The 24,305-nt window shown below is 37.4% G+C and overlaps 1 protein-coding gene across 2 annotated transcripts in view; it reads right to left on the bottom strand.

The window, feature by feature from the left end:
• The window catches only part of ANO3 (anoctamin 3), a 208,379-nt gene that overhangs the window by 104,627 nt on the left and 79,447 nt on the right, over nt 1-24,305 (bottom strand). For both annotated transcript variants that reach the window (XM_080642758.1, XM_080642759.1), the window contains 2 exons: nt 9,349-9,507; nt 3,780-3,880 (listed from right to left, as the gene is read on the bottom strand). In XM_080642758.1, the coding sequence (XP_080498884.1) occupies nt 3,780-3,880; nt 9,349-9,507 (260 nt within the window). The remainder of the gene's footprint in view (nt 1-3,779; nt 3,881-9,348; nt 9,508-24,305) is intronic.

Raw genomic sequence — 24,305 nt, 5'->3', positions numbered from 1 at the left:
TTTCTGATTTTGCAAGGAATGATAAGGTATAAACCTTTAAAGATTTGGAAAATAAAGGGGGTCTTTTCCCTCAAAGAGCTTCCTTTACCACTGAGGAGACAAGTGGTAGTTACAATGAAATGTGACCATGCAGGATAACAGAGAGAGCTGTGGAAGTTCCCAGGAAGGGGTCCCAATTGGTTCTGTAGGTGGAGGAGAAAGGAGACAGGGAAGCCTTCCTGGAGGATGGGTTATCTCTGTGGAATCTTGAAGCATGAGTGGGAATAGTCCTCTGAGGGAGTACTTGGGGCACGGCATTCTGGACTGCCTATGAAATGGTTTTGGGAGCAAGATCAAACGTTGTTAAGGTTCAGGAACTGCAACTAGTTTGGTAATCACTGGAGTATAAATTGCAAGTTGAGGATCATTTATTGACTGTACTATTTGGGTACAGAACTTTATTTTTCCTTTGAAAAGAGTCTGCTAATTTACACCCTGCATCAGGGCAGCATTTATCTACCTATTGACCCACCTATGACAACAACCACTCAAAATTAACCATAAATAATTATCTCAATACTGTTTTCAACCAGTGTTTCACAGAGCCAGGTGGCCACATGCGGAGATGACTGTGGGGCCGAGTGAGGAGGGCAGTCACATGGCTGGAACCCAGGATCCCCTTCTCTGTCAAGCAGAACTACTCCACTTTGATCTATTCTACATATTGGGCTTCCTATACGTTTTTATGTTATTTTATTTTTTGAGTAAAGAATCTTTTGCATTCAAAAAGTGATCAGAATTTAATCCTAATTGTGATTAAAAAGGAAGATTGTTGTTTTAGCTAGAAAGAAAAGATTGTTCTTAATAATCTTTAAGTATTCCCCCAAATTTGCTATATTTAAAATATTTGTGGGAGGAGAAGCTTGAGGAAAAATGGAAGGTTGGCCCCATCTGAGAACTCACCCTGAGAAGCTACAGGATGACTGAATCATCCTAAAATATATTTGACACTTTTAATGTGAAAGTGGGCTAAGAATGAATAGGAAACACCTCTGAATCAAGAGAAAAATAATGAAAGCAGGACTTGATATTTCTAGACTATAGAGACAGATTAAGTCCTTCCTGATAGAATAAAAAATGTAGATTATTTTAATTCTCTGAAATATTCTTGGTTAGTTTTAAAACATTAAATCTGATATGTAGGCCATATTTACTTTGGACAAATAATCAAGCAAAGAATTATCTAGAAAATATAGTACATACAATTCTGTACATATATACAAGCTGAAAATTAGATAAATTTCTCAAAATTCATGTTTATTCAATAAGTTAGCTGAAAAATTTGCAGACAGGTTTATAATTCTATTACCATTTTCCTAAATAAATTTGCAGCTTTTCTTTGTGGAATGTAATATGTATACTTCAACACTGAATAAATACATAGATTAGCCAAACATAGGTAACATTTTTATGCATAAATCCTTAAAAAGAGATATGCATTTTTCCTATTAGTTCTTTGTTATTCTTATATATTTTAATTTTAAGATAGTATATATGTTCTCAAATGTGAGAACACTTGCCTAGCCATTGTAGTTCAGTGGTTGAGCATCGACCTATGAACCAAGAGGTCATGGTTCTATTCCTGTTCAGGGCACATGCCCAGGTTGTGTGTTTGATCCCCATTGGGGACATGCAGGAGGCAGCCAATGATACTCTCTCATCATTGATGTTTCTATCTCTCTCTCCCTCTCCATTTCATAGAAATCAATACAAACATATAAAAATATTTTTAAAAATGTGAAAACACTTGACAGTTGGAAACTGAATTGGCCATCATGAAAACACTTGGCTGTGTAGTTCATGCTTGAATAGCATTCTCTTTTTAGAAGCTGAGAACTATCCTAAATTTCAGGAGTATCATAAATAAATGAGTGGTTAGTTACTAAAGAATTAGTTAATGCTGTATCTATTATTTAAACTGATCTGGAATGATATTTCCAAAGAATGCTGTGTTCCAGCATTTCTCCAGCTATTTTCCCAAGAACACCATGGAAATTTGGGAAATATTGCTCTATATAACTGGTTTTTGAAATTTATAAAAAGTATATAGCTGTTAAAATATTAAAATCTCTGAGACATTTCTTTCTCACCTGTATCAGAATCCTTTGAGATATTTGTTACAAATGTATATACCCGATCATATCCTAGACTTAATACACCAGAACTCTGGTGTGGGTTCCACGAACATTTATTTTTACAATTTCCCAGGTGATTTTGAGGAACTCTGACTAAGAATGAGAACCAGTTCTCTAAAAAATTCCTACAGTGAAGAAACATTGTATAGCTCAGAAACTCAGAAGCATATTTGGTCACAGGATATTTTTCTACTAAGAGCCTGTGGTACACTTTGATGACACTTTGGGAAATGTTGCATATTTTCTAATATATTATTATTAAATCATGAGAATTTCAATAGCACTTTCCAAAAGTTTCACAATGCAGTATTATTTTGAAAAACATTATAAAAGATGAAAATTTCAGCTGGACCAGCATTACTCAGTGGTTGAGAGTCGACCCATGAACCAGGAGATCATGGTTCAATTCCCTGTTGGGGCACATGCCTGGATTGTGGGCTTGATCTCCAGTAGGGGGCATGCAGGAGGCAGCCGATCAATGATTCTCTCTCATCATTGATGTTTCGCTGTCTTTCTCCCTCTCCCTTCCTCTCTGAAATCATTAAAATTATATTTAAAAAAAGATGAAAAATTCAGACACAACATCAAGAAAAAGAGATGGTAAACTGCATAGGTTTTATGGTTTTTATATTTCTTTCTTCAGATGTATCAGAACTCTTCTTTCAAATGCACCCTTGCCAGGAAATAAAAAAATGAATATCATTTTTAAAAAGTGAATAGCATAAGACTTAAAGATGTCAGCACTCTTAACAGAGTTGGCCTCTTTCATGCTATCAGGTATGAGAAATATCTCCATGTTTATGACTTGCACTCTTGCTGTTCTTTCATTTTCATTATCTAGATGCCTGTTTTAATGGTACCTTGTTACTGTGAACCTTTTAAAACATTCTTAGCAGCTGATAAAGCACATTGAGCTCCAAATAAATGTAAATGTTTCTATCTCCAATGTGAGTTAACACTTTGTGCATAGTAGGAACAATGTTAAATTTTATTTTGAGAAATGATGAAGGAAGGCGAAACATTCTGCATATAATACAAGATACACAATACCATAAAACATGTCTGTTCAATATTTGCTTACCTGTAGGAAGGACTGAAAAATCTTTGAACTGAGCAGGCATCTCATTACTATTTTCCACTGATACTAAGGGTAGAGCTAAGAAACCATCCGGATGAATTGCACCTAAGGGATGATTCTTGCTAACCAATATCCAGAGAAGAACACTGCATTTGTATACATAAGGATGGTACATTTCACACTGCCTTCCTTCCACAAAAACAATAAGAGTTCTATCTCCCCACGTGAAATAGGAAGTGAGATTGATCTTGGGAATTATGTTATCCGTTAAAATTTGAAAATGACTGTTTTTCTCTCCCTCTAGGCAAGTCCACCGAGCAATGATATAAAGTATCTAAGGAAGCAGAAAGTTTACCACATTAGAGAAAGAAACCAGAAGAGAGAAAAAGTGTCCAAGATTACCCAGCCTTTGGAAGAAAAAGTATTTCCCTTGTCGAAATGGTTACATTTATTGCCCTAAGGTTTTGCAAAATGTCTAGACCAATCCTAATATACACTTAGAGAGATGAAATAAAATTAGAAAGTACCTGAAGGGCATCCTGATATTCAGCCTCTCTGCATACTTGCACAACGTGTCCCATGGAATGTGAATTTTAATAAACATGATATCAGCATTTGCAACAGCTGGCTGCAAAGGACAGCAGGACAGGCACCATTATTGAGATCAGAGCAGGTGATGTTATGGGACAATTTGATTTGAGAGAAAAGAGCATTGTCCTCTTGTCTATACATGTATACATTGTCACTAATTTAAAAGTAATTTATAGGAATAAAACTTCTTAATGCATAAAAATCTTAAATAAAAATTTAATAATGAATCATATACAAGGAATAATCATGATATGAGTTAGTACATTTTCTCATGTTAATCATTATCAAGATCCAGGGTCCCCAATGAGAAAAATTAGGAGACAATTAGGATCCTAAATTATTCTTGTTGGATACTTTGTCAAGGCCCTCTCCTTCTTGCTTACCAGTCATTCATTAATTCATTCACTGATTCTTTGAGCATATTTTATTGAGTTATCACTACTTGCTCGGTACTATAGAAATCCTGGTGGGGGAGGGGGGTGAGTATAAATCATATAAGTCCATTACCTTACAAAGCTGTCAAATTTGCAGACTTACTCTAACCTTTCAGCCTACTTTTTCCCATATCAAGATGTCATAAGAAGTTGAGTGTCTTTGATCTAGACAAGAGTTTTTAAAGTAGAGTCAGGTATGCATCAGATTTCTCTAAGAAACTTTTAATAAAAATGTATACCTTGGCCTAATTCTTCAGAAATCTCAAAATTGGATCCCATTGTTCTGAATACTTTGCTCATATCATTAACAAAGAATCAGATACCTCTTTGAGCCCAATAGTCATCAAGATTCTTAGATATGGTCCAGTAGTCTAAAATAAGTCTATTAATAATTCACTACTTTGGTATTATATATTATTTACTTTCATATTCTGCTTTAGAAATTAAATCTAGACAGTTATTTTCTGAAGCTCCTACCGTATCTGAAGACCACAGAGCTCAGAAGAAGTTTGCCCAGGTGAGCAGTGAATCCCACAGGGCTTCTCCTCCATGTGATTAGAGGAGCTGAACATAGATAAAGGAAGAACTGCGATCTGTTCCCATTTAGACACAACTGCCAGGTAAGACACAGTGGGATTCTATTTGCAAGCACTGTTCATTTGAATTTCAACGAGATGGAACTTCTCAAGAAACATACCAATCTTAAAACCTCTAAAGTATGGAAGAAATTTATTGGTTTAATTTAAAATCATATAGCTCTTAAAATGAAACTGTAAAATTTTATATTCAACTATTCACAAAGCCCTCTATTTTAGATACGGCTAATTTCACAAGTTTGCCAGAACGATATTTCCAATTTATATTAGCAACATTTTTAAACAGGATTATTAAAAAGCAATGAGACATTCACTGGATTAACACTGATGCAGAAGGCAGCCTCACCACTGATGGCATAGGGCAGGCACTGTCACAGACTAGCATTTGCCAAAGTTTGTTCCAAAGAGTAGAGTGTTATGAAAAAAGAGTTGTTTGGGGAATGTATCCAATGGTCAAGTTCATTCTGGGTTTCTCACTAGAAAACTTGTGAGACAATTTAATATGCATGTACTTGCTAAAAATATACAAGAAGTTGAAAAAAGTAATCTGAATGTCCAAAACTGTGGACCGTGATTGTTTTTTTCTCTCTCATAGCTTATTGAGGTATTTTGCAAAGCACCATGGGAAAAGCGGTAAAAAAATGCTTTCACATGAGTACAATTTCCAAAGACCTTCCCTACTTGGAATATGTTTATTTTAAATAAAAGGTAAATAATGAGAAAAATACTAATTTATAAATGTTTAATAAATGAATGGATGTAACTTATTTTGAGTACATTCCTTATCACTTGTACCTAAGCAAGAGATAGTGGAGATAAGAACGCAATTAAGCCAGAATGATTCTGGAAGAGGTGCTATGTGAGGAATCAAATTAGCATCATGAATAGATGGCTTAGCACTGATTATTAATTTATTCCAATCAACCTTTAAATGTGAAATAATCTAATGCACCTAAAGGGGTGCTTTAGAAGGATGTTTCTACATGAACTCTCACCGATGCGTAAAATGTCAAGCTAACTGCACACAGAGCAAGAATATTTCTAATTTTGTATGTCTTAATTTTAAATGTAGATCTTTTCAAGCAGCATGAACTGTCTTTCTTTTATAATTCCCTCAGCATAATTTCTCTTTTTTATACCTTTATTTTAAAAAAAGGATTTTATTTTCTTGTACTAGTAGCTACTGAGCAGGGTTTGGTGAAGGGATGTGGTTGACATGGTAAAATATTACTTTCTCTCTTGCAATCAAAAGCTCCCAATCCGGCACTATTCTGTGTAGCTCTGGGGAAGGCAGGCTTTTCTGAAGGAACAAAACACCAACTGCCTTCACACTTCACATTATTATTTAATTTATTCCATCCAAAATTCCCAGGAGGTAGAGCATTCACTCTTGGGAGAGGAGGAAATTTAAAAATTGTTATTACAAAGTCACTGTGGCAAGTTGGTGGCAGATAACTAAAATAAAATAGAATGGGGTTGCTCATGGTATTCAGTCCAAGATAAAGACAAATTGCTGATATATTCTGGGAATGTATTTGGATAACAAAGCACCTACCCTACAGGTACCGATCACGTACCTATTTATTTATGTGGCCTTCAAATATGCATCATTATCTGTTCATGATGTGACTATCTAACAACTGTTCACATCAACATATAATCTTATGAGGATTTGAGACCTACTCGGTGCCAGGCTCTACGCTTAGCTCTATTAAATATAAATTTAAAAAATGAGGACTGTTCACTAAGAAATACTCCCATTTTTTAGCTAAAAACCCAATCTTGCTGACATTTTCACCACTTCAGTGTCCCATTTTTGCCTATCACAAGCCCTAAATACTTTCAATAATATTGATTAAAGTTAAGTTGCCACCAAAGGCCATAGCTTTTAATAGTAGAAACTTTGACAGAAAAAAAATGTTTATGGTAATGCAAAATGTTCAGTTTGGTAGTTCAAATAGCTGTATTTACAAAACAGTTAGTCATCAGTGAAAATAATAAGCTTTAAACTGAAAATATACTTAGATTCTATCATGTCATCATAGAGGTAGTTTCTTTCTAAGTCTGTTTGCTTAGAAGGGCAGTATACTTCACGATGCTGCTGTTTTTTAATAGTGTGGCTGGCAGAATTCTAATATGTTCTCCAAGATCCTTGTCCTCTGTAGCTGTCCTTATCCTGTACAATTCTGGGGACATGTGAATAGGATAGGCTATTCACTCCCATAATTGGGTTTGTTAAATGTCACACTTGCTGTTAATAAAAATAGAGTATCCTCCATGGCAGATGAACTCCTAAAAGGAACTGAACTCTTCCTGGCGAGAAAGACTCAAAATAGGAGAGGGACACAATGAAGATTCTCCATCATTGGTTTTGAAAATGGAGGTGGGGAGCCATGACAAAAGGAATGAGAATGGGTTCTAGGAGCTGAGAACAGTCCCTGGCTGACAGCCAGCAAGGAAATGAGAACCTCAGTTGTACAATCACAAGGAATTAGATTCTACCACAACCACATAAGCTTGAGAATGCCTGGAGCTCCAGGTGTGAATACAGGCTAACACACTGATTTAAGTCTTGTGAGAAACTGAACTATCCCATCTAATAAAGAGGCAATATGCTAATTGACCCTCACACCGTTGTAAAGATGGCAGCGCTCACAGCCAATAAGGAAGGGATATGCTAATTGACTACCCCACCCTCAAAGATGGTAGCACCCACAGCCAATAAGGAGGGAATATGCTAATTGACCATCCCACCCTGAAAGATGGTGACACCCACAGCCAATAAGGAGGAAACATGCTAATTGACTGCCACGCCCTCAAAGATGGCAGCGTTGAGTCCCCTCAGCCCCCCAGCTACCCAAGCCAGCCCGAGGCTCAGGAAACCAGGGCCAGCTGAGGCTTGCACTACTGGCATTGGCAGCAGCAGAGGTATAATGGGGTGGTCGCCTTCCTCTGATCATCAGGTTGCCTCCCTGAGGGCTCTCAGACAGTGAGAGGGGGCAGGCCGGGCTGAGGGACCCCCCCCTCCAGTGCATGAATTTTCATGCACCAGGCCTCTGGTGTGTTAATAAATGACTTTTGTTTTAAGCTGCTAAATGGGTGGTAATTTGTTAAGCAGCAATAGGAACTCAATACAAAGAGTATTAAAATATTTTAAATTGAAACATTAAGCCAATCATTTGTATGATATAATGTTAAAATGCTTTTTATAGAAATACATTTTTGTTCACTCAAAGTGCGTTTGTCACAACAGGCTGATTTTACACACTAACATTGAAATAATTCATCTAGTCCTACTTAACCCAACCATTAAAAAATTAATGTTATTACTTTTAGAATTAGAAACATAAGTAAAGATAAACCTTTTGCAAAAATATCTTTAACAAGAAATAGTTGTAGAAAATTGACTTTAAAATATAATTCAGAAATCTTGATTTCCCTTGTATTATACTTGATATTATAACTATTACTAAGATCTTCCCAAAGACCTTTAATTTTTTTTAATCTCATCTCTCTCCTGTTTCCTTAATCTTTCTCTCCCTTCCCTTACCTCCTGCCTCCCAGACAATGGAATAGTATTCCACACTAAAAAGAAAGGAGCTATAAAGCCATGAAAAGACATGAAGGAAACGTAAATGTGTACAACTCTGTGAAAAATGCTACCTGAAAAGGCTATGCACTGTGATTGCACTACATGACATTCTGGAGAAGGCAAAACTATGCAGAGTAAAAAGATTAAAGGTCATGAGTGTAGAAGAACTGCATAGGTGGAGCACAGAGAGGTTTTAGAGCAGTAAAATACTCTGTATGATGCTACAATATGGATGCATTTTGCACAATTGGCCAAACCCATAGAATGTGCAACATCAAATGGGAGCATTATGCAAACTATGGACTCTGAGTGATAATGCTGTGTCAATGTAGGTTTATCAATGGTAAGAAATGCATCACTTTGGTAGAATATGTTAATAATGGGGGAAGCTACACATGGGTAGGGGTAGGAGGTATATAGGAAATCTCTGTGCCTTCATCTCAGTTGTGCTGTGATCCTAAAATTGCTCCAAAAATAGGCTTTAAAAATAGCATAAAGGAAAAGGATTAGGAAGAAAATCACCATAGTTTCAATATTAAAACCCAGACACTAATAGGTTAGCAAACTCTCTTCTTTCAACATTTCATTTTTCCTTTCATAGCGGTTTGTACTTTGTATAGGTATAATTATTTGTCCTTCAATTTAAAAAAATGTAATAACTGTTATGCACTTTGAAAAAAATTAAATTTACAGAAAGGCACAGAATAAAAAAGGAATACAAATTTAACTGGACCATACATAGTATGCATTTCTTTTTCATTTGGGAGAAAATAACTATACATTTTATAAAGCCATGTGCTACACACTTTCCATACTATAACCTAAAAGAACATCTTTCTTCCAGCATATTATATCACATAATTAAGATTATTAAAACACCTACCTCCTTTTCCAACATCAAGCCTTCTGCCCTGAGGTTCTTTTCAAATGTATTTCTTTTGTCAAACTGTACATTTGACTTTCTATAAACCAGAATGTAGTCAATCCGCTTTTTGCCATCTTTGAATAGAAGTCCACTGGATGCTATGTAATTCATGTCATTCTGCAAATAAAACAATGATTGGTAATAATGTGGGTTAGACAAGCACCCACATTTTGATTTCAGTCATTTCTGTTTATATACTAGCAATCTACACTAATAAAAGAGAAACATGCAAATTGACCATACCTTCACGACACCCACCAGCCAATCAGGAGTGGGTATGCAAAGTAACCTCATCGCCTCTGACAGCAGGGAAGAGACAGTTCCCAGAATGGCCTGCTTGGCTGTTGCCATGGTGACCCGGGAGCAGGCAAGCCTGGCCTGCAGGCAGCTCCCAGCACAGCCTCAGCGACCCGGGAGCAGTGAAGTGCAGCCTGCAGGCAGCACCCAGCATGGCCTGCTTGGCAGTCGCTGCAGTGTGGAGCAGGCAGGCCCCGCAGAGAGCAGAGAACCATGGGGAGCAGGCCTAAGCCATCAGTAGGACATCCCCTGAGGGCTCCCAGATTGGAGAGGGTGCAGGTCAGGCTGAGGAATAAGCCCCCCCCCCCCCATGCATGAATTTCGTGCACTGGGCCTCTAGTGCAATATAAAAAAAATGTGTTTTTACATTCCAGTTATAAGATAGGTAAAGATTATTTTAAACATTTGCAATCTACTGAAGGAGATAAGATAGGAAGTGATGAAACAGGATTTCGAACTGAGCAGTCTAATACCAGAACATGGGTTCTCTGATGCTGGCATCAGAATGCACATATCTTATTCAGTATAGCCCTGTATTATCTTATGTAACATTCACAACTTGCATTTCAAAGATAAAGGTACTATGGCTTAAAAAGCATAAGTACTGAGAACTGAAACCAACATTATTTCCTTTATTAAATGATATGTAGACCAGACATTATTTTCCTAAACCTCTATTCAACAACACTAAACCGAACAATAGTTTCTGAGCTGCCTGCACCAAGAAATATTTGCTCCCAGAACATAAGGTTGTGATCCAACTAAAATAGCTGACTTATCAACACCACTTTAAGGCCTGCACCTTGCTTTGCCCACCCGCTTCAGCGATTTTTCACAGACTGCCCAATTTTCTACCCAATTTCTGATGTGAGACTTACCTTAAGGTCCTGGAACTGTTTGAAAACTCCTCTCTGACTTCACCTTTTAAAATGCTACCAAGTCTATCCAGGTGGTATCCTTATTTACTGTAACTTTAATAAAGTCAGCCTTATTGATTACAAGATTCTCCTGATAGTCTTCAAAGAGTGGGGGCTTGACCAGTATATTGCCCAGATCACTGAAGAGCCAGGACTTAAATCCAATTTTGACTCCAGCTCCATGTTCTTAGCTGTTATGTATGTTGGCCTTCTTTCTCCATCTTTCCCATCAAACTACTTAAACATTGTACCAACTCTCTATTCCATTTTTCCATAAAGGCATCTCTGAGATTCAAAAAATTTCCTAACAGTTCGAGAGCTATCTGATAATTTCTACTTAAGTCAAGAAACAGAATTTCACCAATTCTTACAGAAGCTCTCCCTTATAGCCTCTTATCCATGATGCCCTGGACATATCCCTTCCCAAGGTAATAAAAATCCTATAATTTATGGCACTACTTTATTACTTTTCTTAGTTTTATCACCAAAAAATATATCCTTAAACACTTTACTTAGTTCTGTCTGCTATAAAACTTCATGTAAATGCAAATTATACAATGAATATTTTGTGTTTGGGCTGTTTTTATTTAATATTATGAGCATGAAATCCATTCCTAATTTTCATATATTTATAGTTCACATTTTCACTGTTATAAGATCATATGAGCACAACAAAACTTATTTATGCTTTCTACTAATTGTGGATATTTGGGCTGTTTCCAGTGTTGGCTATTACAAATAAAGCCACAATAAACATTTATAAATGTATCTTGCAATACACATGTGTATCTATTTCTACCAAGTCTGTAACCTAGGAGCAAAATTGCTAATTCACAGGAAATGCTTACTTTCTACTTTGTTAGATAATGTCAAACATTCTATCAACTTAAAAGTTACCAGTAGTACTGAAGTTTCCCCTGCTCCATAACTTTTTCAGTCTTTAAAAAATATACATAAATTATGTTTAGTCATTTTGTGGTGTGGTGCTTAGTCATAATTTGCTGGAATTTAATTTGTGCCTCCATAATTACTGATGCCATTCCTAATGATTTGTTCATCTATTCTGAATGAGCCCTTTGACATTAATATATATTCACATTTCAAATGTTTGTGGCTGAACTTTACACAATTAGATGATGTTTTGAATTATTCAGAAATTCTTAATTTTAATGCAGTCAGATTGATTGTTAGTGTTTTTCCATAGTTTATGTTTTTGTTCCTTTCAAAAAAACTTTTCCCTATTCCTACATCATGAAAAATTTCTCCTCCATTATCTTCCAGAAGATTTATCATTTGTCTTTTGGCATTTAGATTCAAAGTCTACTGGAATTGATTTTGTTTCATAAGGTGTGTGGCAGAGGTCACATTTTATTTATTATTTCTATGTGCTTATTCAATTGTTCTAGCACCTGTACCAAAAGATTTTTCTCCCCATTGCTGCAATCTTCCTTTGTCCTAAATCTAACTTCTATATATGAAAATATTGAATATTACAAAAATATTTCCCATACAAATGTATTTGTGGAATATGTATAGTTCATTCACTGACTCTTTGATTGTTGAGATTCTATTGGCTATTATAAATAAAATGCTAATAAACATTAACCTGTATATTTGTAGTACACATGTACATACATTTCTATCAGTTATGTACCTAAGGAGAAAAAAATGCTGATTCACAGAAAATGCTTATTTTCAACTTTAGTAGTATGTTGATCTTCACGTGGAGTACAGCTTGCTGTGATAGGCCCTGATCCAATTTCTGGTGACTTATAAAATTTCATGGAACATGGCTTTATATAGATGGAAATGTCTAGATTATTGATTCCTGGTCTATTCTTTAAAAAATGACATTTTAACATAGTATATAGCATGAAAAACTATACTTTTTCTCAATACACAAAGGTCTCAGCTGCTGCCAATATCTGCTCCCACATACAATACTCATTGTATCCAAATTTGGTATTCAGAATGAAACGAACGATTGCCATGCCAATCTACTGAGTCTCTTTCTGAGAGAGAGGCACAGGTGAGGCTGAGCAGAAGGAGCAGGAACGACTCCGGCTTGCTCCGAAGACTGCTCTTGCTGAGGAGGGCACTGCAGTTTAGTTTCCCTGACCTGGAGGCTCTGCTGCCCAACGATGAGGACAAATAATGGGCCAGTCTACACCGCTCCTTTGAAATCACACACTGATTTCAGCTAATAAGGCCAAGTGTCTGTGTTCTAGGATTGTGTTTATTACTCTTATCCTACCCAATCTTCAAATAATGAAAACCTTCTTTATTCGTTTCCATTGGTATTTGTGTGTGTGTGTGTGTGTGTGTGTGTGTGTGTTTCTGTATCTTCTTTTGGCACATCTTTAAGGGAAAATTAGGAGATAGCAGGCCAATACTGTTAGTCCAATGTCATTTTAGCCAGAAATTCTAGCGTAGTCTTCTTAATTAGAGAAAAATACAAACAGGCCTGGTATGTAACTATATATTTTTTTCAGAGTTAAAACCATTCCTCAAAAATACTTTTGCTATTACAGAAAAAAAAGGTCTTTCTTTCATTTTAGACAAATGAGAAGGTTTTGTCAAGAAAATCAGATATATTTGACAACAAAAATAATCCCTATTAAAAACAAACTGAGAACACATCATATGCTGTATATCTGAAGAAATTCCATACATGAGTGGAACTTAAGTGCTACTGAATGAATTAAATGCCTGTTTGCTCTTTTCTCAGATAATTTTTTTAAAAAATATATTTTATTGCTTTTTTACAGAGTGGAAGGGAGAGGGATAGAGGGTTAGAAACATCGATGAGAGAGAAACATCGATCAGCTGCCTCCTGCACACCTCCTACTGGGGATGTGCCCGCAACCAAGGTACATGCCCTTGACTGGAATCGAACCTGGGACCTTTCAGTCTGCAAGCTGACGCTCTATCCACTGAGCCAAGCCGGTTAGGGCTCAGATAATTTTTTATTTTAAAATTAGAGGCCCAATGAATGAGATTTGTGCACTCAGGGTGGGGAGAGGGGATCCCTCAGGCCGGCCTGCACCCTCTTGCAGTCCGGGAGCCTTCCGGGCATGTCTGACATCCTTAGCGCTGCCACAGAGGTGGAGAGGGTCCTGCCACTGCCACTGTGCTCGCCAGCCATGAGCCTGACTTCTGGCTGAGCGGCACTGACCACCAGGGGGCAGCTGCTGCATTGAGCGTCTGCCCCCTGATGGTCAGTGCATGTCACAGCAACCGGTCATTCCGCAGTTCAGTTTATTTGCATATTAGCCTTTTATTATATAGGATAGCACTTATAGAAGAAGAATGTTTTAATTTTCTGTGTCTGGGGGAATAAAAAAGTATATTAATACATATATATTTTAATGCACCTAGCTTAACATAAATATGACTGAAATGTAATTACTATGCACATTTCCTAGGCAAATCATATTTAATTATGAGCCTTAATATATATATATATATATATATATATATATATATATATATATATGACCACAGTGCTATCCAGATGTGGCCTTCACTGTTGATAACCAATTGGCTGGTTTTATTGCTTCCTTAACAGAACATCAATCCTACCTCTAGTTCACATAGAAAAACAAATCCTCCTCAATCAGTAACCCTGGAGTTCTCTTATCCTAGAGCAGAATCTCTAAGTGATTATATTTCAGCTTATTACAATATGGCAGAGAAAACTTATATTAAGAAAATAATAACTAATAAAATAATATTCAAAGAAATAATCATATTAACATAAGCTAAGCAGAAACCAAGTACTTTTCAACACACTTTGCATATATGGATACATTTCATGTTCACAAAAACTGAGCCATAAATACTATTTCTTCCACTTCACAGATGCTGGAATTGAGGCTGACTTTAAAACAGATGAAAATTCTCTACATTTCAACTATTGCTGAGGTATAATACCAAAGGGCACTGGAAAGCGTAATACATTTTACATTGCTGTTATGGTTACCACTGAAATGGCTGTTTGTGGAAAAATAACATCTTTAATAAAATTATAAAAATTTCTATAAGGATAACTCATTTGCCTAATTGGCTTTCTAACCTAGTACTACTAGCCACTGATACATATATGTATATGTATATCCAATCTAATAAAAGAGTAATATGCAAATTGATCATCACTCCAAGACACAAGATGGCTGCCCCCATGTGGACACAAGATGGCTGCCCCATGTGGACACAAGATGGCCACCACAAGATGGCCACCACAAGATGGCCGCCACAAGATGGCCTTCAGGGGAGGGCAGTTGGGAGGGACCAGGCCTGCAAGGGAGGGCAGTTGGTGGTGGTCAAGACTGCAGGGGAGGGAAGTTGGGGGCAACCAGGCCTGCAGGGAAGGGCAGTTGGGGGAGACCCAGGCCTGCAGGGGAGAGCAGTTGGGGGAATCAGGCCTGCAAGGGAAGGCAGTTGTGGGTGATCAGGCCAGCAGGGGAGTGCAGTTGGGAGGGACCAGGCCTTCAAGGGAGGGCAGTTGGGGGCGATTGGGCCTACAGGGAAGTGCAGTTGGGGGTGACTCAGGCCTGTAGGGGAGAGCAGTTGGGGGGACAAGACCTGCAGGGGAGGGCAGTTAGGGGCAAACAGGCTGGCAGGGGAGCAGTTAGGCATCAATCAGGCTGGCAGGGGAGTGGTTAGGGGCAATCAGGAAGGCAGGCAGGTGAGCAGTTGGGAGCCAGCAGTCCTGGATTGTGCCTACTGGAAGTGGGCCTAAAGGGGCAGTTGGACATCCCTCGAGGGGTCCAGATTGGAAAGGGTGCAGGCTGGGCTGAGGGACACCCCCACCCCCATGCATGAATTTCGTGCACCGGGCCTCTAGTGTGTGTATATATATATATATATATATATATATATATATACCACTATACTTGATTCAATAGTCATAACTGTAGCTAACGTTTATCAAAGGTTTTCTATATGCTAAGCATTTAGCCAAGCTATTTTACATATCAACTAATTTAATGTTTATAAGAACCTGGTATGTGAGCTCTATCATTAGCCCAGCGACTTATACAAGACAACGGTGCCCAAGGCCAGCCAGCCAATCAGAGGTGAAGTGTGGAGCAGAATGCAGGGAGTCTGCTTCGAAGCAGCAGCTCTTAAGCATTGTGTTCTACAGTCCTTCTGCATTCAATGGGAGGCTTTTACTATTTTCAATTTACTATCTTCTCCCCTGACTCTTGCTCTGTCTTACATGTGTATGTTTCATAAGTGGGACATGCTACTGATTAAAAATCATTACTGACCATGGAATCAATCATTTTACAATTAACAAGGTATTGATTTCATTTTCTCCCAGAGACAACTTGTGATATCTTGGCAACGAGTTCTCCATAAGGCGATCTGCTTACTATTCAGGACGCAATGACACACTGACTTTGAAAAATAAAGTCAGATTCACAAACTAGTACAATCACCAAAGGAACCCAAACAGTGCCTTGTCATAGGGCCACAGAAGGCCCAGCAGGATAACAGCATACATGGGGCTTAGGGCGCAGAAGAGAGACGTTGCTGATTGATGTTCTTTCAGCACAACAAGGTGAGCCAAAAGCAGAATTCCTAAATCTGACATGAAGCGTTTTCACTGGTAGTGGGCTACTAGCAACTTGTCCCACCTGGGATTTTCATAGGCATTTGTTCCTCTCCCTTTTACTCGACATGCAGAGGATGTGCAAGCTGTGTAGCTGTGTAACCCCCAGATTAAGGAGGTTCTGAAGAAGCAGGGCTGCACCTCTTGTCTCACTGCTTATGTTTTTGGGGATGCAGGGGAGGAAACGAGCCACTGCCCCCTCCCCTGACTCGGAGGCAGGTGCTTGCTTGTGGATTCTGCAGCCCCACCGGCCCACAGGATATGGAATTGATGGGACAAAGCTGTTTGCACCAGGTGGCAGCTTCAAAATAGCATATATTTTGAAACAAAGCAGTAACAGCACCGCAGACATTCCAGACTCAAGCCAATCTTGACTTCCATCTCATTCTTGAGTTTCACTCTCCCAGGAAGAAGATTTTTTTTTTTTTAAATTGTCTAAAGTTTACATACGTCTTCTTTTTCCCCAATTGACCCCCTGCCCCGAGCCATTCCCATCCCGGGCAAGCCCCCACCGTCCCAGTGTCTGTGTCCATTGGTTATGCTAATATGCATGCATACAAGTCCTTTGGTTGCTCTCTAACCCCCCACCCCGCCCCTACCATTTGTCTTTGGATCTATTCTTGTTCATTAAATTATGTTGATCATTATATCCCACATATGAGTGAGATCATGTGATATTATTCTTCCTCTGACTAACTTATTTCACTTAGCATAATGCTCTCCAGTTCCATCTATGCTGTTGTAAATAGTAAAAGTTCCTTCTTTTTTATAGCGGCGGAGTATTCCATTGTGTAGATGTACCACAGTTTTTTAATCCACTCATCTGCTGATGGGCATTCAGGCTGTTTCCAAATCTTAGCTATTGTAAATTGTGCTGCCATGAACATAGGGGTGCATATATCCTTTCTTATTAGTGTTTCTGGTTTCTTCGGAAGAAGACTTTTAGAAGAGAGACATTTGGGAATGAGTAGTACATAAGTTGTCTCTTCTTCCTGGTATTTGATAACTTCACAGCATTTAGAGCTTCATCGTTTATTTTTAAATCATTTTGAAATTTTAAGCACTTTAAAAATGACTGCGCTGCTAAGAGAAAGAAGCCAGTCTGAATACCAGAGGGCAGAGATCATTGAGGTCATCTTACAGTCTATCACAGTAAGATTTATGAATTAATTAAAAGTAAAGAACTCGTTTAAAATATTAAAAAGTTAGTTCAGATGATTAGAGCATCATATGGATATGCCAAGGTTGTGGGTTTGATCTCTGGTCCAGGCACATACAAGAAGTAACCAATTAACGTGTACATAAATGGAACAACAAATCATTGTCTCCCTGTTTCTCTCTAAAATCAATAAATAAAAGGTTAAAATAAATGAATTTTTTAAAAGATTAAAAGTTCGATTTAAAAAAGAAATCTTGAGAAATGCCACATGAGGGGGGGAAAGCTATGGTCTCTCATTCATCAAATTCCTCGACAGAACTACTGGGGGGTAACTTCACAGTATGGGAAATGTCATCACAGAAGAAAGAAAAAAGAAAAAAAGAAAATCAAAGGGTCTGGGTTTTACTCCTGATTCTATCCCCGCTGAAATGTATTTAGACAACTGGCATTTCCTACTGTTGCTCGATTCCTCTACCATGAAATAAAGTGTGGGTGTTATTATAAGTAAAGGCCTTTGTAGCTCTGACATTCCATGATGCTCTTCTTCTCCCGAAATGCTTCTCCAAGGGGCTGTTTTCTCAGATCTCTCACATCTTTCCACTGACTCTGGCTAGGGTTTTTATTTCTGTAAAGAATGATGCTCACATAAATATCTGGCAGCTGAATTCACTCTCTGACGTGATCCAAAGGTCTTCTCAGGGAAACTGGTAAATGACATTTGAGATCTGTTTTACTTCTACCTGAGTAAGCACCTTTAACATCATGAAGGAGAAAACAGGAGGCTAGGGCTTCTCTTATTGCAAAATGAAAAGCAGTCTCCGAGCTAATTCAATGTCATCAAATTTCACAAATCAACTGGAATACGAAGCACATACTTCAGAATGTGGTGCTCTATTTTTCCGACCGCTGAAAGGAAGTCTGAGGGGAAAATGGGAAGATGTAAAATCCTCCTAGTAAAAAGAGGCACCAAGTTGGGCAGGGCATAAGAAACAAAGGCAGGGCTGTGGTTCCAGCAATATGTCAAACAACATTTCAAAACCCTCCTGCAATGAACACTGAAAGTGATTGATCAGGTAAAACATACATATTTTGAAATTCTTAGAGAAATTAGCAGGGAGGTATGTAAAACTCTGGTTTCCAGGCATGAAAGAGGAGGGAAAAGCCATGAAACATGCAGGCAGGTTCACAGTGTGGCTGCTCTGCATAGGATCTGAAATTCAGTAACAAAAATAACAAGAGTGAAAACAAACATTTGTAAATTTAAAAATAAAACGTATATAAGTAATAAGCTAAAGAAATAAAATTCAATGAGAACTAGAAAATATTGAAAGCTAAATTGCGGTCTCTTTATTAAAGTATGCTGATCCAGATGTACTAGATATCCATATAAAAACATTAGTTTGACTCCTTTATGCTTTATTCAAACACCAATTCTAGGCTAGAAATATACCTGTACATTTATGGTAAATTGACTTTCAATAAGAGAACTAGGGAAATTCAAAAGGAAAAATGGTCTTTTCAACAAAATGATAGACAGCTGTATATCTATGTGCAAAAAAATTGGACCCCTATTTAAACCACATACAAAAATTTAATCAAAATGGGTCATAGACCTAAATGTAATAGAACAAACCTATAAATTAAACTAAAACATCGTAAGTAAATATCTGGGATCCTGGGATAGGTAATGATTTCAAATACAACACCAAAAGTACAAGTAACAAACAAACAAACAGATACCCAACACAGATAATTAGGACTACATAAAAATTAAACATGTTTGTGCTGCAAAAATACCATGAATATAGTGAAAAGACAAAGTACAGAATGGAAAAAATACTCAAAAACCACATATCTGATAATGGACTATATCCACAATATACAAATAATAAAAACACAAAAAGCTATTTGAATAGAGATTTCTCCAAAAAGATATAAAACTGTCCAACAAGCACATTAAAGTTTCTCAACATAATGAAAATCTTTGGGGGAATGCAAGTCAAAACCACAGTGAGATACCACTTCTCACCTATTAGGATGGCTATAATCAAGAAGACAAAATTAAGCTAGCACTGGCAAGGATGTAGATAAATAGGAAGCCTCATGCACTACTAGTCATGATGTAATATGGTGCAGAAGCTTTGGAAAATAGTTTGGCGATTACTAATAATGTTAAATACAGAGTTACCACATCATCAGTTTAAGTTCTACATATATAAAGAAAATAACTGACAGTATTTATTGCTAACCATAAAACTTGAAGATGATGTCAGCATGATGGCCACATAGAAGTTTCCAGTGTATATATCCAGGAGAAATGAAAACACACAGACACACAAAAACATGTACATGAAAATTCATAATAGCAGTCTTCATAATGTAAAAAAGAGGAAACAATGCAATGTCTAACCTATGAAACACATAAATAAAATTAGGTGTATGTGTGCAATAGAATATTATTTGGCATTAAAAAGGAATTAAATATTCATACATACTGCAACATAGATGAGCCTTGTAAATATACTAAATGACAGAAGCTAATCACTAAAGACCTTATATGATTCATTTATATTAAGTTCAATAGTAGGCAAATATATAGAGAAGGAATATAGGTTAATTCTACCTTAGAGATGGAGGAGGGGGTATAGAAATTAACTAGGGGTACAGGAAATTTCTAATGGGTACAGGATTTTTTTGGGGGGAGACAAAATGTTTTTAAATTAATTTTGTGGTGATGGTTGCATAATCTTATGAATATACTAAAAACATTGAATTGTATAAATGGGTGATGGATTCTATGGTAAGTGAATTTTATCTCAATAAACCTCTAAATATCAATAACATTAAAATTATTAATTGTGAAATGCACAAAATATTGCTTTTAGAAGCTAACATAGGAACTCAGTTGAGTAGCTCTTAAGTAGAACACAAAAATAAAAAGATGGATAAATTTGCCTATAATACTTGTAAAAACATCTGTTTATCACAGGAAGAGTCATTATTATAAATACCACATTCATCCTATAAAGCTGAAATAATTTAAATTAAAATCTCGAGTTTTATGTGTATGTTAGCAATTTAACATGCTAATCTTAATATTTATATGGAAGATCAAATGTAAAAAGAGTTTGAGAAAATGAACTTTGTACAGACTTTGAAAAAAATGAGTAACACTGCTTGAATGCCATATTAATAACCTGTAACATCGGTGTAATTACTGGTGACATCAACGCATGAATGTCATACTCTCTTTTACAGAGCTCTCAAAACAAAACAAAAGGGTGTTTAGGATAAAGGGGCACTTGGTGATCAACATGCATTTAGGAAACTAATTTAGAATATCGGTAATCTCACACATCCGATGACTATATTCCTAAAAAGTAAAGCAGTTATTCAGATCAATCTTTTCCAAGAACAAGGAACATTATGCAAAGCAAATTATCAAAGAATCACAAGATAGTGAGGAATTGCTAGGTCAAGTCCAGGGCACAGTAGAAATCAGAAATGGGAAGTAAACTGCATACCTGAGCACTTAGGTAGGATTTACCCCCAGGACATGTGCACATCGTGTAAATAGGGGCTTTTCTAGAAGCACTTTTCTGGGGGCTGGGTGCCAGGAATATGAGTGGTGAGTGAGCCAAACAGCCCAGTCTGCCCAAGATATTTTTAGGGTAACTCAGTAGTAAGTGTGCCTGATATATTAATATATTCACTTTATTTGGCTCTAGATTCAATAACAGATGAATGAAATGTAGATACCTAAAAAGAGGAGGCAACTCAAGTCAGAAAGGTCAAATTCTATAAGGGCAGGTTAAATTCATCGGCATTTCTGCAAATGCAAATAAAATTGTCAAGTCAGAAATACAGAACATGGAAAACATGTCTCTGAAACACGGGAATGGCCCAGAAAGTCACTCTGATCAAGGGCTATGGTTTCACTTGAATATTTATCTTAAAATGGCAGACCTTCAGATTAGAGGATCAAAGTTTCTGGCAATAAATAGTTGCTTAGTTTCATCATCCGTGTCCTTGACCCTGTGTGGAAATTAGGATAATTCACCTATGCACCAAGGTAAACTATTTTAACCTCTTGGGTGTTTATCACTAATTACAGTCTAAGAAAGCAGAGAATCAAGTCTCCCGTAACCTTCACACCAAGATGGATTTGATCTGATGAGAACTGTATTGGCTTCTGCAGTAAAGATGAGCCCTAGGCTGTGTTCCTTACATTTGCAGAAAATTTTCATGACCCAGCAGTCCTATGTTCCTCTTTCTTTCTCCCTAAAAGCTCTATCAATAAGGTAAGAAACTCTTGAGATCAAGCAAGAGGAAGACGGATTATCAAACAATGACTTTTGCTAAAATCATAAACAGAGGAGCTCATCACATTGGCTACAAATAATCTACTCATCATAAAAATGTATCAGGTCATGTTGGAAACTTGGGAAAGTTGGCCTTGGAAATGTACACTACAATATCGACGTCCGTTTTACCAGAAGCTTAGTTCATTCCAGTTCCAGAATTCCTCTTGTTGTTTAAAGTTAGCTATTTCGTAAAGAGATAGAGAGAAAGATGAACTCCATGAGGTCTCCATAGGTACCATTTGAGACCATGGCCCTGGCTGTTTGTACTTGTATAGGCTTCTCCAGTGGTGACTGTTTCATTTCCTAAACTGTAGGAGGATGGGTTGAAACAAAAACCAGCAGTTTTTAATTCTTCTTTGGAACTAGGAAATATTCTGAGAAAAAAAAACCCCACATACAGACATATTCCTGTAACTATGCATACAACTTCAGAGAGTCTGTGGATCCCCGGGAGCTCATGTGGGAGCCCTGGAGAGCTTCCTGGGCACCAGGATAAGAACTGGATCAGACAGGCTCAGAACCCTCCCGGTCTGAGAACACCTGCCTCTGTAACTCAGCTCCCCTCGCCAGCCTTACGAGGAAGGAGTCGAATCTCTTACAGCAAACCCTCTAAACACTTTGGAGCCCATGCAGCTAAATAAACAGTGTATCAATTTGAATGTATAAGAAAAGGGGGCTTAAGTGAAGGTAGCCAGCATTTCCTTTGCACCCACCAGTCATTCCTTTTTGGGGACCGTGAACAACCAGCACACAAGGCCTCATGTCTGAAACCGAGTTAAGTAGAGGCATTTGTATTTCATGTTGTGGAGACAGCATGACTTGCAGTTGGGGTACCAGAGGTGACGACCCACTTCTACCTCTTATCTCATGTTACTGTGCACGAATACATCTTTATCTATAAAATGATAATAGACCTATTTACTTCTCTCAGGAAATTGTGAAGGTGGTGGCTGATGTGTGTAACATAAGCAGCAGGAGTCTCAGACTTCTTAGGCTCTAGACAAATGACAACTGTCACCTGGAAAGTGATTAGACAAGGTACAGTATGCCATGGTTTCTCAAACTCTAACATATCTGTATATGTTGCCATAGCCACAGATCACGTATTGAATATCTTTTCTTTAGAGTGCACCCTTCCTTTAAAAAAACAGCCTTTGCCAAAATAATGTTAACCTAGAAAGAACCTGCTTAGTGTGTGTTATGTTTTTCTAATACACATTCAAATAAAGTCATATTTACTAAAAATTGTTTCAATTGTTACGGTGTAGCTTAAAAATTTATTTTGAAAACTATGCTTTGGCAAACATGTGGCTATAACAGCCATTAAACCTTAGCTTAAATTAAACCTAATTTGGGTCTCTCTTCCCTGTCCAGGTGAAAGACCCGAGACAGGTGGAAAGGGAATGCCCTAAAGAGACCAGATGGACGTGCCTTGGGAACTTGATGTTCAGCCAGTGAGTTACAGTCCCTGAGGACTGTGAGCAAAGAAGGAAGAGGCCAGGAGGCCAGGACAGAAGTAGCTCTTCAATCTCCTGCTATTCAGAAGCACCATGGTGTAGGAATGAAGAATGCATGGGTGTCTGCACTGAACGATGGCTGTGACTAATTTCCTGGAAGCTTTGGAAGCCAAACAATTGTAACTCACCAACGAGTCCTTGCAAATCACATTGGGGTGTACAGGGCCGTGGCAATCACGTTAAGTACTGCTGAACTAGGAGCACACAGCATTACAGATGATTTTCGATAACAGTACGCAACAAATACTTAGATAATGCTATTTTTCCACTAAAATCCTACCCTCCTGTCTGCCTGTTTTGACCCAATATCACTTTAAGACCCCATCAAACAGAGATGACAGGTTTCAAGGTCCAAGTTCATCAAAAGTAGTCATTTCTCTAATCTTGTCCCTGCCCCAGAATCCCTTTCCTTTTTTGCAAATGACTTATTTATGTTCAGTAATGAAAAACATTTTACTTTGATGTCAAAAATGCCAGTAGCCTCTGCTAAACTCCCAAGATCTCATGTCAGGAGGAGAAATCTCTTGAAGACAGTATCCCAAATACTTTCTTGTTATCAAAGGAGGAGAAGATTACCTAAGAAGGACTAAGATGAAAATTTACATGTATAAACACACAAACATTTTGAGCACTCTGGCAAGCATTTACAGTTTTGAAAATATTGCTTTCCAATGTAGTGACACCACAAAAAAAGCAAACACACACACACAATAACCCATAAACTTAATTCTAGATAATGTGAGTCCAGAGGCCTCTATTTCGGAATCCTAAAAACATTCTCTTCTAACCACTTAATCCCCCTTATGATTTTTTTTGGATAAATTTTCTAAATAATATTTGCTTTATTGATGCATGCATGTCTTTTAAAACACATTAAATATATTTTTAGAAGATACACGGAATAAATACAAATGGAGTTTCATATGCATATATAAATTTTCCTTATATACAGATATAAAAACATCTGAAGTCAGATAATTTCTCAGTAGAAAGTTTTCCTAGACACACATACAAAATATCTATATTCACCTTCTAAGTACCTGG

This window comes from Plecotus auritus (assembly GCF_963455305.1).
Source record: "Plecotus auritus genome assembly, chromosome: 9".
Classification (NCBI taxonomy): domain Eukaryota; kingdom Metazoa; phylum Chordata; class Mammalia; order Chiroptera; family Vespertilionidae; genus Plecotus; species Plecotus auritus.
This window is presented reverse-complemented; position numbering and strand designations above follow the sequence as displayed.